This window comes from Caenorhabditis elegans, chromosome IV, assembly GCF_000002985.6.
Source record: "Caenorhabditis elegans chromosome IV".
Taxonomy (NCBI): Eukaryota; Metazoa; Nematoda; class Chromadorea; order Rhabditida; family Rhabditidae; genus Caenorhabditis; species Caenorhabditis elegans.
This window is the reverse complement of record NC_003282.8, coordinates 4,768,813-4,782,496: the sequence shown is the minus strand read 5'-3', so window position 1 is coordinate 4,782,496 and position 13,684 is coordinate 4,768,813. Positions and strand designations below refer to the sequence as shown.

The 13,684-nt window shown below is 38.9% G+C and overlaps 3 protein-coding genes and 2 non-coding genes across 5 annotated transcripts; 3 read left to right on the top strand and 2 right to left on the bottom strand.

Annotated features, from left to right (window-relative positions):
• The first annotated feature begins 2,267 nt into the window (after positions 1-2,267).
• Positions 2,268-6,133, top strand: set-15 (SET domain-containing protein). Its single transcript, NM_001383087.1, has 9 exons — positions 2,268-2,327; positions 2,402-2,510; positions 2,817-3,115; positions 3,735-4,045; positions 4,202-4,442; positions 4,617-4,748; positions 4,792-4,996; positions 5,043-5,503; positions 5,575-6,133. Exons 2-9 carry the CDS (start codon positions 2,414-2,416, stop codon positions 5,662-5,664), a joined length of 1,836 nt encoding a protein of 611 aa, NP_001370771.1. The 5' UTR covers positions 2,268-2,327; positions 2,402-2,413; the 3' UTR covers positions 5,665-6,133.
• Positions 6,134-6,395: 262 nt separating this feature from the next.
• R11E3.19 (TransThyretin-Related family domain) lies at positions 6,396-7,289 on the top strand. Its single transcript, NM_001307420.3, has 4 exons — positions 6,396-6,555; positions 6,600-6,705; positions 7,034-7,158; positions 7,210-7,289. The coding sequence occupies exons 1-4, from the start codon at positions 6,401-6,403 to the stop codon at positions 7,253-7,255; spliced, it is 432 nt and encodes a 143-aa protein (NP_001294349.1). The 5' UTR covers positions 6,396-6,400; the 3' UTR covers positions 7,256-7,289.
• A 74-nt stretch (positions 7,290-7,363) lies between these two features.
• Positions 7,364-10,405, bottom strand: R11E3.2 (Solute carrier family 23 member 2; the record flags this gene model as incomplete). Its single annotated transcript, NM_068240.2, has 11 exons — positions 10,295-10,405; positions 9,524-9,612; positions 9,405-9,476; positions 9,242-9,359; positions 8,916-9,094; positions 8,745-8,868; positions 8,461-8,701; positions 8,002-8,327; positions 7,757-7,955; positions 7,614-7,716; positions 7,364-7,469 (listed from the first exon to the last, which is right to left on the bottom strand). The coding sequence occupies exons 1-11, from the start codon at positions 10,376-10,378 to the stop codon at positions 7,364-7,366; spliced, it is 1,641 nt and encodes a 546-aa protein (NP_500641.1). The 5' UTR covers positions 10,379-10,405.
• Positions 8,281-8,430, top strand: R11E3.15. Its single transcript, NR_053134.1, has one exon. It is a non-coding gene; the product is annotated as an Unclassified non-coding RNA R11E3.15 (non-coding RNA).
• A 2,651-nt stretch (positions 10,406-13,056) lies between the features above and the next one.
• R11E3.18 lies at positions 13,057-13,153 on the bottom strand. Its single transcript, NR_101913.1, has one exon. It is a non-coding gene; the product is annotated as an Unclassified non-coding RNA R11E3.18 (non-coding RNA).
• Between the last annotated feature and the right edge of the window lie 531 nt (positions 13,154-13,684).

Below are 13,684 nucleotides of genomic sequence, written 5' to 3'. Positions count from 1 at the left end.
GGCTGTAGCAACAGGTTGTAACGTTTAGCATACCATGTTCATATGTTCATCAGTTTCTATGTCAGAAAAATGTGTAAGAAAAATTTATATTTTTAACTGGCACGTAAATTGACAACATTTTTTCTCTTTTTTGTAATTTTGTAAATGTTTAATTCAACGCCGAATTTACAAGAAGAGTAGAAAGTCAGTTCTGATTTTTCTATTTAAAAAAACACCATTCTTTTCAGCAGAGTTCAGCTGCTTCAAATATATAAAAGTGCGGGGTGTCTAACTCGGAAGCACGGACTCAATTTATTATATAAATGTAGTTTTAAAACGTCATTGAATTTTCCTTTGGAGATTATAATAACGTATAAATACTGCCACAACTAGCTTCGAAATAATTATTTTCTAGATTGTGTGGGCGGATATAAATTGCGTACGTTTTTGCGGCAGACACGCACGATTTCATGCCTACGTGCCTACCTCTTGCCTACTTAATTTATGAATTGTGTAAACTTATGATTATGCCTAGTTTCATACTAGAATTAATTTGTTGAAAACTCAACTAAGGCAGGCAGGTGTAGGCATCATTTAAGACATGTAGGCAGGCATTCTCGTGCATACAATACCCAGGTTTCAAGCTTTGGGTCCTGGTGTAGTTTTTGCCAAAAAATGTAGGTTAAAGGCGCGTGTAAGTGATTTCTCCCCCTACGTGCAGTTATTCCTGTATTTTCTCAAAATTTCTTATCAAAAACTTTACAATTTGTCTCGTGAAATGCTGAACTTTTTATCGCAAAAACTTGATAAAAAATTAAGAGTTGCCTAAATTTTCTAGAGTATGTGAAATTTCAATTCCAAAACGAGTCTTGCCAGAAAAACATTCAGGACAGTATGTACTTCTAATGTTCATTTTATATTACAAAATCCTGAAAAAAATTCTATAGCCTGTAAAATATCGGCCGCTGACCGCTCTGAGGGAATTGTTAAAGGCATAATATTTCTAGCGATCCCTTCACTTTTTTGTGCTAATATTTACCACCTTTTCCCCAATTTCTAGCCTATATCATTTATGTCCCAAATTTCCAACAAAAAAAACGAGTGAGAGATAATGGGAGTCGGAGAGACGGAGAGACGCAGCAAAAATAGGCAACAGCTGTATGTGCTGTCCCCTACGTCCGCCCGGCGGTCATTTTTTCCCACTACGCCGAAACTCGCCGTTACATACACACACATTGCACCACATCCTGTGTCTCTCTCATTTTGACATCTCTAGTGTAGGGTGGTGGTGGACGGTCAGCGTCTATATATGTGTGGTCAATTTGAGTTTTCACCCTTTATCGAAAATTTATCCTGTATTGGAAAATTCTCAAATAAAAACATAGTACTTATTTAGTTTTCTTATTTCCTCTTTTAGTTTTGCACCCTATTGTTCAACTTTGACAGCTTATATCTTTACCGTCGCTTGTTATATTCAAAAATTGTTAACTGACATTATATTTTTTACATCTTTTTCAATCGTAGTGTAATTTATAATCTATTAATATCTTCAAAACGAATCAAGATAAAACCTTTCAAAGTAAAGTAGTTGGATGCAAAACTAACAGAGGAAATATGATAGTTGGTTTTCGGAAAATCGCAATGGATAACTACATTAAATAAACCAAATATGTGCTATCTTCCTGATTTATAGTTGAATTTCAGTGAAACAGTTCCCTTATCTGTAAATTTTAATAGAAATTCTGAAAGTTTCACCGGCTGTAAAGTTTCATTTTTAATGGGAATTCATCAACAATGTGAGCGTTTCGCATAACACAATTTAAATCGAAACATTTTCTCAACTTTGTTTCAATTCTCACTATTAACCTACCTGCCAGTTTTCTATGCTACAGGAAAGGATGAAGCCACTTACCACCCGTCTCAAAGTCGGGAAAAGGTCAAAAGTTATTGCTTCAGATATACTTAATTCTAACATATTTCTGGATGAATTTAAACATTTTAATCAAACATATTCCTTCAACTTTGAAATAAGATGGCAAATTCAAATTTCCTTGCTGTTCTGCTAGTTATAGTTTTCATGTTACCACTAGCTTCCGAAAATTTCATGTTCTGCCGTTTTCCAATTCAATGTAGAACCGTCGTGCAAACCGACCAACCAGCGATCAGTGACCGCTATCATTTATTAGTCAGCGGTAGAGCTATCCCCTTTCGCACCGAATTAATTGAAACTCGATTTCCCGACAAATTTCTTCATTTTTAATTAAAAAATTTAAGGTCAATATTTAAAATTTCAGATCCTACACCACTAATTCAACTGCTTATTATTTACACCTTCTACATTTTTTTAGGTAGGACTAGATTAGTAAGTGCTTTGTTTTCAATCTTCCTATTCTTAATTTATGACATTTTAATTCAATTTCAGGGTAAAATAGCTATGGGGTTCACGTTCAAAAACACCAGAAGTAATAGCTCACAAGCAGCCGGTGGACGCAGTTTTAGAAAAAGATCAGTTACAAGCTTGGCTAATGAGCGTGAGTTTTTAAAGTTTGAATTGAACTTTGTTAAAGAAATTTTTTTCTAATATTCTCAATTAGTTCAAGAAAAGTTTCAAAAAGTTCCTATAAGTACGTAGTTGTTTTATTCATTTGAAAATTTCAATAGTATTTCATATTTTTCAAAGTCATCTCTCCAGTATTAATGTAAATTTTCTAGAAAATTAAAAACTTTTCAAGCCCAATTAATTGTCTTTTTAAGTTCAGCTTTCACTCTCGATTTCCGATAGAGTGTAAAATTTTTGTAAAATTTGCATTATAAACTTTAGTTCCAAGTTATTCCAGAACCAGCAAAACGTTCAAAAACCGAAGGATCCGATAGCAAAAAATTAAATAATCAGATGAAACGTCTAATGGCAAAAGACCCAAAAAAACTAAGTTTCAATGAAGCCACACTTCTATCGGAGCTTCTGACCACGTGCTGTACGGTTGAAAGGAAAAAAGTTATCCCAAAGAGGAAAGGAGGAGGCGCACTGCGAAAAAGTCCCGTCGATTTTCAAAATGATGAAAATCGAAATACAAAGCCTATAAAAAGTGGGCGAAAGAAGAAGGATAATTTGTTGGAACAGGCCAGTAAGAAGGATGTACGTGTTTTAAATTTTGGTACTGGGGATTTCGAAATTTTGAAATTTTTGTCAAGTTGATTGAAATATGTGTTTGGGAAGTACTAGATAGGAGGCATTGCTAGCATTTAAACGATGTCACGAAAAAATAATTAAAAAAAATATAACTTTGTGTTTAAAAAGCTTGGCAAAATGTTGAGATTAATTTTCAACTGAAAATGGAATAGATGGAATAGATTTTTAACAAATTAAACTATAAAAATAAATTTAACTGATTGTGAAAACGGCCAAAATGATATTTTCTCATTTAAAAGTTTTTGTGCACTTAAAACTGTAACTCTTTAACAGCCTAATTGCCTTAATTCTTCGATGGGGTTGTGATGTATCCCCACAGGTAGAGTTTTTCTGCGTCTCTCGTCTTCAACATGCAAAGTGGGGTGACTGCCAATGTAGAAAAATGCGGAAAAATGCCGAATAATGTCGAAAACATGCAACACATGTTTGCTTTTTTTTACATTTTTCGGCACGCATGAATAGGGGGAAAATGTATTAAAATACATGTATGCAATTTTCAGCATCACATTAATAACTCCATAGTTTTGTAGACGACACTTCTAATTAAAACCTGAAAGTATTACAGAAAATCGCTGCAAAATATAGAAACGAGATCTTTGCTCACTCTATTATAGCCAATCTTGAAATCAAGAAAATTCTAACGAAAACTTCAAAAGCAACCGAAAAAGATTTGAAATTGTTCTTGAAAGCGGAGTGTTCAGTTCGAAACGCTATTAAATCTGATCCAGAGCTTGACGGTTTCTATGTGAGAACTTGCGGAAAGTTGATTAATAAGACAGTGCTCAACACCATGGCTGATATGATGGACAACCATATGGCTACTACGAGACTTTTATGGAATATGCCTCGGCACGAGTTTCCCGTTGATTTTCATGAGTAAGTTTTGACATCAATAATTGAATTACCGTCTACTTTTATCTTTTCTATCTTTTGACAAAATGTAGATAAACATTTTGCACATATCTCGTCAGTTAACAATTTCTGATAGGTCCCTAAGTTGATCCTGAAGTAATACAATTTTAAAATGTTCAGAAAATTTGTGGACTTTGCTCTAAACGTATCTTACACTCCTCCAAAAAAACGAATCTTTGTCGAAAAGAAGCTTTTCGAGAAAAGTATTTCCACTTTCACGGATATTCCCGGTGAAACTCACAGGACAATTTCTTTGGGCAACACTTTTGTCTACAAGTACACAGAAAGAAATGTTGTCGACGTGGAAAAATATCCAGAGTTGCATGCGCTGACAGAGGAAGCTGAGAGACCAAATAATGTTGTGAGTTTTTATTGAGACACATTGAGGCCTTTCTAAATGCCTACAAGGTCTGTGTAGCTTTCCTTGTGCCTACACCTTCTTTAAAGAAAGTTGTAACTCAGAACGAGCTGTAATCGTCTACGCGACAACGTAGACTTGGAATTTCTCACTAGAAACAAAGCCTTTTATTTTCAGATCAGATGTGAGTGCTGTAGTTCTGGATCGATCAAAAAGTGCTGGAACAATCCCGACTGTTTCTGCTTTCAGATGAATCTGAAACTAAGAAAAGAGCAAGATCCGAAGAATAATAAATTGCTCACGGATTTTGTAAGTTATCAAGCGCTGCTCAAAAATGTGCAACTTTTTTCAGTCAACCTTTGACCCTGTTTTCATCCGGGAACGAAATCATTTCTTTGACACAATTGGATTTGCGTGCTCCGAAAATTGTGCATGCGGTGGGAAATGCACAAACAATATTACACTGTTGCCGGAGAAGAACATTAATAAATTCGAAATTTACCGGAAAAATGAAATCATGGGATTTGCGATCCGGACGTTGAATTCCATTCCAGCAGGTAAATCTTACCTTACCGATGATCAAAACGCTATATTTCTTTACAGGCACCCCAGTCATGGAGTTTACTGGAGAACTCATGGATTTTGATATCTTGGACAATATAGATCAGGACTATGCTTTCGAAATAGTAAACGAAGCTCACAACCTTCATGAGACCCTTCCCAATTTCAACAAAAGATGGAGTGAAAATTTCAAAAGCTCACTGAAAAAACAATTGGCAAGACCTTGGTTCGTCAATCCCAAGCGAATCGGAAACGTTGCTCGCATCTGCTGTCACAGTTGTCAACCCAATATGGCAATGGTTCGAGTATTCCAAAAAGGATTCTCACCGGCTCACTGCAAGCTTCTTCTAGTCACTCTTGAGGACATTTTCCCGGGAGTTGAACTAACATTTGATTATGGTCCCGGATACCTGAATGAGCTTAAAGGAGGTTGTCTGTGTGAGAGAATTGGGTGCCCGAATACCGAGAGTTTTGGGATTCTGTCAAGAGCTACGAAGAAGGAGGTATCGAAGATTGATTTTCCTTCTTCTTTTTTTTTAAATTTTCCAAATTGGCTAAAATCTAAAATTTTCAGCTCAAACAATACTATGCCTTACGACATCATTTTGAGTACAAGAGGTATAAAAGGATTATAAATTCAACGGCTCCTGCTTCCGACGAGTAGCTCATGTTAATGAAAATATTTAGGAAACTCCCAAGCCTTTCAAACATCCACAAAAAATCTCAAAAACTTCAATTGGAAACCTCCCCCATATTCAAATTCAATTTCGCCATGCCAACCAATCAGCGATGGAGGTCACGCCCATTGCGCTTTACTGATTGGTCGGCTTACTACATTTTCAAACCAAATTCTAGGAGCTAATAAGCATGAAATTCTCCTTTTTAGTGTTCACCTAGTAATATTAATGTACAGCTTCAACATTTCTCCCTTTTCTTGAATCTCATCTGTATATCTTTGGTTTCTTTTTCGCTTTAATAATTTTCATCTGTTTTTTTACTTGTTTAAAACTACTTGTATGTATACATAAGTCCCCGTTTTTTGTTGTTTTTGTCATGTGTTTTCCTTTTGAATGTGTCTGAATATTTAATTTATACGTTTTTTGCCCGATAATAAAATTTTGAACATTTTTAAAGGTTGATAATGTTGAAATGTTCAACAATTTTGGGTGCTTAGAGGGCGGTTAGCGCGTAGTTTCGAAAACTTGCTTGGATAAAATCGTACAGATGCTTCCATATAAAAAATCTGAAAATATAATATAGTTCATCGATCAAAATGTGAATGATCAGTCACAATTTCAAGACCACACCTCCTCACGGGACCCCCTAATTTAATTTGTTCATGGGATGGTTGCCTGAATAAATGTCTGGAAATTTCTCATTTTTCCATCATTCTGTTTGAAATGTTCAGAGCATCCCTACTTTGTGTTCTTCTCTTCTCATCACTTTCAGCTGAACCAGAGCTGACAACTAGATTCTTTTTCAAAGGAACGTTCACGTGTCAAAGTCACCGGGCTCCATTCATTCAAGATATTCAAGCATGGGAGGAAGATACATTGTAAGTTGAGTGGACTGTATACCTTTTCATAAAGGTTTTTTCAGCAAACCCAACGACCATATTGACACGTGGCACAAGTTTGAGATCGTCAATTCGACAGCGATGACATATGAAATGCACGCCGAGGCGCATGGTGATGGTCTTTGGAATGTGAGTTTTTAAGGATCACGTGCAGCCGATCTAGGACTGCGATAGATCACTCACGAATATCTCGCAGCTCTGTAAGTTTTCTGGCATCATGTCACCACCCGTTCTCTCTGTAGAGTGCGATGAACCTCAGAATTGTCGGATGCCCCAAAAGATATACCTAACGCACTATGTGGTGCAAAATCCAATCCGTACGCTAGTTTTTAAGCCAAAATGCAAAAACTTAATATTAACATAGCTGTCCTCGTTCCGTACTTTTGTGTTGGTTACTGAAAGGGTACTTTAGGAGTTTGAAACATCAACCAGGCACTTGTTCAGATCATTATTCCAGAACTTTTACGAAATCTCGTTTTCTATGCGCCACACATGCTTCAGCCCAATTGATATTTCACGTGGAATGAAATTTAAGCAAAGCGGGTTGATTCTTAAACCAGAAGCATTCCCGGTTATTGATGGGTGAGCTAATGAATTTGGATCAAATAATAATAATAACAAATGATATTTCAGAAACCTTTATCACACCGAGGACATTAATTTGGAACGATATTTCTGATTTAGTTTAATGAAATCATCAAAACTGTTATATCTTTGTATAATAGTTTGTTGTGTGTAAAACTTCATGAACAACTCAAACAAGGTCGGGAGAAAAACCACAAAAAACCTAAAGTTTGTATTTAACTTCCGTTCTTTTTTCTTCAATATCCAAAATTTCCTCTCGGGAAGGAATTAGAGGAATGTATGTCAGCCATCGATATTTCAAGAAGAATCTGAAAAATGAAACGTGGCGTCAAATCAAAAGCTCAAATTTTGTATCTGAAACCGTTTTTCCACAACCATATTGTACCGTTATTTACGAGCAATTTTTCAGCTATTTCAATATAAGCGCAACTCAATAATAATAATAATAATACCTATTCATGAAAGATGGCAACGCAAAACCATTATTCTCCACTGGAATATCATCTTCTCCGTCGTCGTCAGCCTTCCTAAACCCTCGCTGCTCTCTTGTTGCACCTAAAAAATTTGCGCGTAGGAATTGGTGCACTCGACAAACCTGGTGCAATATTGTCTAAAGTAAATGCAATAATTCCTCCAATCAACATCCGAATAGTCAATAAAGTTCCAAATACATTATCCACAGTTTGATTCCCAGTTTTTAGGGGATTATTCTCAAAGTGTAGGGCTACAGTAAGACCCATTATAACAGCAATTCCCATGATTGTTAGATTACGAGACAGACGGAGATCCACTGTCTGAGATTATGAAAACATGTTTCAGAAGCTTGCAAAATTAAATTACCATCAAATTTCTGAGCACAACTCCATTCACCATACAAATCCCAATGGCAAGAACCCCTCCAACAACTGGTTCGGGAATCATTGCCAGCACTGCTGCAAACTTCGAGAAAATTCCAGCGATCAGCAGAAAGATCCCGGCGGTCTGCATAGTAATCCGACTAGCCACTTTCGTCACCGACATGATTGCAATATTCTCCGCGTAGGTGGTAATTCCGGTACCGATTCCGAATGAGGAGGACAGCATGCAACCGATTCCTTCGACTATAAACCCTCGATTCAGATTCGATGTAGGGATTCGGCCCTGCTTTGAGAGTTTCGCGCAAAGGTCTGAAAATTATGAAAGGTAATCTGCAAAAGTTATAGATTACTATCTAAATTTGCGTTTCAAGTTTGATGCAACGCCTAAGCCTAAACCAAAGCCAACGCCTAAGCCTAAGCATAACAGATTACAGATACTTACTATAATCTCCGATACTTTCAATCATTGCAACGAAGCTAGACGCAATGAATCCACATAACAATGAGATATCAATAATTGGTGTTCCATATTGTCCAGGTATAGGTACATGCACCCATGGGGTACTCTTCAGAATTTCCATGGTAGAGTTTTGATCTGTCCGGGCGGGACTATTGGCTGGTATTGCGTTGGTTACCGTGAGAATGTAGCATATTAACCAGCCGATTGCAATTCCTATTATATACTGAAAAATGTAGTTTGAGGTATAAAAATTGGGTTTTTCTAACCGGAAATTGGCTCAAAATTTTTCTCCTTGCAATGTAAAAATGTCTCCTTTTGAGTGAATAAGCGGGGAGAGGCATTTCCCAGTGCTCCAAAAGAACTATAAATACTACCAGCATTAGAAATTCCCTGAATTAAAAAAATTATATAATTAGCGCTATGGTGCATCGACGCACACACTCGACATCCAGTGTAATGCCATTTTTTGTTCAACATCTGAAACTGCACTAATTGTGAGAAGAGTCATAATTGGTACGATAGTGATTGGCCCAATGAATTGAGATAGGAAGCCAATTAGGCCGGTAAAGCCGAAAAGAGGCATCACGAGAACTGCGACCAGGCAACTTCCAGAGATCTGAGAGCAGTTTTTTGAAATTTGACCACGGAGCTTTTATCAATCTTTTATATGGGAAACATTTTGCCACGCCCATAAAACCGTGCACAACGTGCAATTTTTTGCAAAAGCCGCACGGTTCTACGGGTATGACCTCATAAATCAAACCATTTGCATTTTATGTTGCCAGAGACTTGTATCAGTGTGCTCATTGCACGGGTAGGTTGATTGAAAAGTGTTCAAAACTGGAAGGTACGCAAACGAAGGGCCGTGTAGGATGGCTAGTCTGAATTTTTTGTTGTTTTTAGGTCTCTTTTCTCAAATGTGACACCTCATTCCAAAAGTAGTTTGTAGAATCGTGGCGATTCCAGCCGTGACGAACGACGCGGAGATCAGTTGAACCCTTTTTATTTTCGATTTTTTAATCAATGGGAAGAAAAATAATCAAACCGAATTTCTGTTTCCTTGTCCCCAGGGCAAACCATATCTGACATCATGTACGGAATAACAAGAAGCATTGAAATACAAATCATCATTTGCTGAAAATGGAAATTTGTGCGTAGGCACCAGATTTTACGCGCATTTTTTACTTGAGCGTAAATCCTTTAACACAGTGTGGATTTACGCAGATTGTGTAGTTCTGGAAGAAAAGTGATAATATTATGTAGGCGCAGAAAGATTGCGTCTTTTGCACGCGCGCCCCAACGCCAAATAAAAATGTCCCGCCTCTAAACATTGGGTCTCATTAGGTATTGGCGGCAAAACCGAAAATTCAAACGTTTTTCAGCAAAGTTTTTTTTGTTTTTTTTGTTATAGTTTTCCGTTGTTTTAATTTTTTGACGAAAAAATGTTTTTTATGTTTTTGAATATTTGTTCAGGGATCAACAATCCCGGGATAACAAATTATTAAAACAACGGAAGCAGTACCAAGAAAGACGAAAATTACTTGAAACCCGTCAAATTTACGGTTTTGGTGTTAATACCTAACGAGACCCAACGTTTGGGGGCGGAGCGCTTACATTGTCCATGGAGCACGCTTGCGCCTCGATTTTAAAAAGTGAATTTTCTGCGTTCCCATAATGTAAAAAAATGCACAAAATTTACAAATTATTTTATAGAAGCTTCTTTTTGAATAAAACTTTAAAATCGCTGCTGAAAAACTTCCACTTCCAGTACAGCTTCCAGCAGTAAATTTTTTCATACAAAAATTCCGTAACGTACTTGAAACCCAATAAGTAGAATAGTTGGAATACTTGGAATATCGTTCACATGGTGCACAAGTTCGTCCTCTTTTTCCTCCCGCATTTCGTTTCCGAAATGTATTGCTTTTCTTATCAATTTTTCAATTTTAAAGAGAGGAAAACTCATAAAAATAATTTTCGGTATGCATGACGGAAGTCGGGTTCATTATTTCAACATTCATGCTGTACGTTTTCTGGTTTCCTTCAGACAAATTTGGAAAAAAACATTTTATAAGTTAAGCATGTGCCTATAAGGCTACAGACAATGGTCTCACCACGAGCAGCCTTTAAGATTACTGTAAGTAAATTTTGTTTTCAAAATTTTTTTTCTAGTGTTAAAAACATAATTTTTTCCTTTTTTTCTACAAATTTTTTTTAAAGAAATAGATTTTTTTGTCTATTTTTTTATTTTTGAAATGCCAGGAAAAAACGGCTTATTTTTGTTTTTTATTTTAAAAAATTGATTTTTATTTTTTTCAAATTCCCGAAAAAGTTGGGCTTCTGTTGGAAAATCTGTGAGAAAAACTAGAAAGAAATCTTCGAAAACCGAGTATAATTGAATTTTCTACAGTAATCTCGAAGGGCGCGCGGCGAGACCATTTTCGATAATTGAGCCTCCCTTGAAGTGTTTCAAATGTTTTAGCTGTTGTTGTTGTTGTTGTTGTGCAACAACAATGGCTGCGCAGCAGCCAGCTATGTCTCGCATAGCTAATGACCTCCTCCAGGGTCGAATGGAGTTTTTGTGGGGAGCCCTAAGGCTGCCGCCACCGTGAGTGGAGAAGTCCAGAGTTCCTCTAGGGGGACTGGAGTTTGGAGGCAACTTAGTAGGTGTTGCACATCTCCTTCTTCATCTCCACAATTCAAACATTTCTTTATTTGCCTTTCTTCCAGCCGGGCTTTGTACTTCTCGACGAGGAGTGAGTGACCGCATCTTAGCCGTGCCAGTTCACATCGAGTCTCCTTTGGCAGCGTCCTTTCGTCCCTGTAATTCACTCTTGGTGGAGGTTTGTTGAGGATTCTGTTGTTTGGCGCATTCCTGATGAAGTCCGCTACCAGCTTCGTGTGATTCTTCTTTTGGGTCTCCGTCTTGTCGCCTGGGATGTTGTCGAGTCTGAGCTTTTCAGAGTCCGATAGCTTCAGCGGCGGGATCCTTGGCGGTTTTGAGGTTCGTTCCAGTTGGCCCTTTGCTTTCAGGTCTCTGCACGGGTGCGTGTTCGACTTGATCGCTGCCAAGTACATCTGTTGCGTCGCCAGCTTATATTCTTCTTTCAAAGGGAGAACTCTGCACTCTTGGTAGATGTGGTCCGTTGGCGTGTCCTTCGTTAGTCCAACACAGGCTCTGAGTGCACTCCTGTACGCGATTTCGAGTTTTTCGAGATTCGTATCTGAGAGCAGTGAAGTCCAAGCTGGTGCTCCGTACAAAGCTGTTGGTTTGATTAGGGCTTGCGTCGTGTATAGCATCGTTTCGCGATCGTTTCCCCAGCTCGTTCCGGCCATCGATTTTATCACTCTTGTTTTGTTCTGCATGCTTTTGATGGCATTTCCAACGTGATCTTTTGTTCCGGTCATAGTGTTCAGTGTGATACCCAGGAGTTTTGGGGCGTTAATCACTGGGATTGGATCGTCCATCCAGTAGATGTCTGGCTTGGTTTTGTGCTCCTTTGGATCACATGAGAAAACTGTGACTGTAGATTTTTCGGCGGAGATGGACATTCCACGTTCTTTGAGATATTTGGCAATTTCGTCAATGTGTAGCTGAACCTTTTCGGCTGCTTTTTCAATCTTCTTGTCTCTGGCAATGATTGACATATCGTCCGCGTATGAGATCAGCATTGTGTCTTGTTGAGTCGGCATGTCTTTCAAATAAAAGGTGAACAAGTTTGGGCTGATGACTGAACCTTGCGGGACTCCTCCCAAGAGTGTATGCCATTTTGACCAATGGTTGTCGTGACTTGTTCTGATCAGTCTCTTGTGAAGGTAATTTCCGAGCCAGAGTTTGATCTTCGGTTCGATGCCTTGGGCTTCCATCAGGTCATTGCACAGTTTCTTCGTCGGGACTTTGTCAAATGCGGCACGCAGATCGAGACAGGCCATTATCGCACGTTCCGGTGGATTCTTCATGTTTAGGCCTCCGATTATGTCGTTTGTTACTTGGATCACCGCTGTGGTTGTCGAGTGCTCAGGTTTGAATCCATGTTGATGAGCAGGCGATTCAATGCTGTTCTTGATCCGCTTCAGGATGGCTTTTTCGAGGAGCTTTGCAATCGGAGAGAGCAAGGAGATCGGTCTGTATGAGCTGGCAATTGCAGGGTCCTTTTTAGGTTTCGGTATCATGATCACGTTTGCCTTCTTCCATTTGTCTGGGATGATGTTTGTGGATAGCGAGACATTGTACAGGTATGCGAGGAACGAGTAGCCACACATCGGGAGCTTCCTGATGTGGATCTGTGCAATCCCGTCTGGTCCGATTGCTGCCGATGGGCTCATCTTAATGGCCATGTTGTGGAGTTCAATGCTTGTGATCCGATCTTGGAGAGGGGCTATTTTGGAGATTCTTTTGTTTCGTCGTACGTTTTTTCTCCATTTCAGTTCCTCATCATGCGATATTTTGGTTCTACCGGCTTCGACTAGGCTTTTCGCCATTTTGTTCGCAATTGTTGCTCCTGTCTTGGGGAGACCGTCTCCGAAAGCTACCGGGCCTTTGTACTGTCTCCCTTTCGTAACACCTTTTATCAGCTTCCAGAAGGAGCTGACGTCGCTTTTCCGTTTGGCGTTTTGGTCGTGAGCCTTCTTTCTCCATTCTGAATTTTTCCTTTCTGCTCTCTTTGTCGCCAGTTCCCTGGTAAGAATGGGAATTTCCGGGTCCAATGGGTTCCTTGTTTCGCGGTCTGCGATCTCTTTCGCCAAGAGCCTGAGTGGTTTCGGGTCAACTTTCAGTTTTGGATCAATTGAACCCTTTGGGACTGCTTTCTTGTCGGCTTCGAGGATGACTTTGTTGAAAAACTTTTCCATTGGAATGGCATCCATTGGGCCAGAGTAGCCATTGATTCTGGATTCAATATGATCCCGGAAAAGTTGCCAGTTGGCTTTCTTGAAATTGGCCACCAGTCGCTTCGGTCTTTTGGGGGTCGCTGCTTGGTTGATCTTCAATTTCATTGGGATGTGGTCGGAGCCTAGCTTGTAGAGAGTGGACCAATGGCATTTTGTGGCGAGGTCTGCGGTGCAGATGGTGATATCCGGAGAAGAGATGGAGTAGGTGTCGGCGCGAGTGTGAACTTGTTCGTTCTGGATGATCAGGTCTGGGTGAAGGTCAATGAGCTCCGCCAGTTCTCTACCTCTGGTGTCTTCCGACCCTTCACTGTGCCAGGCA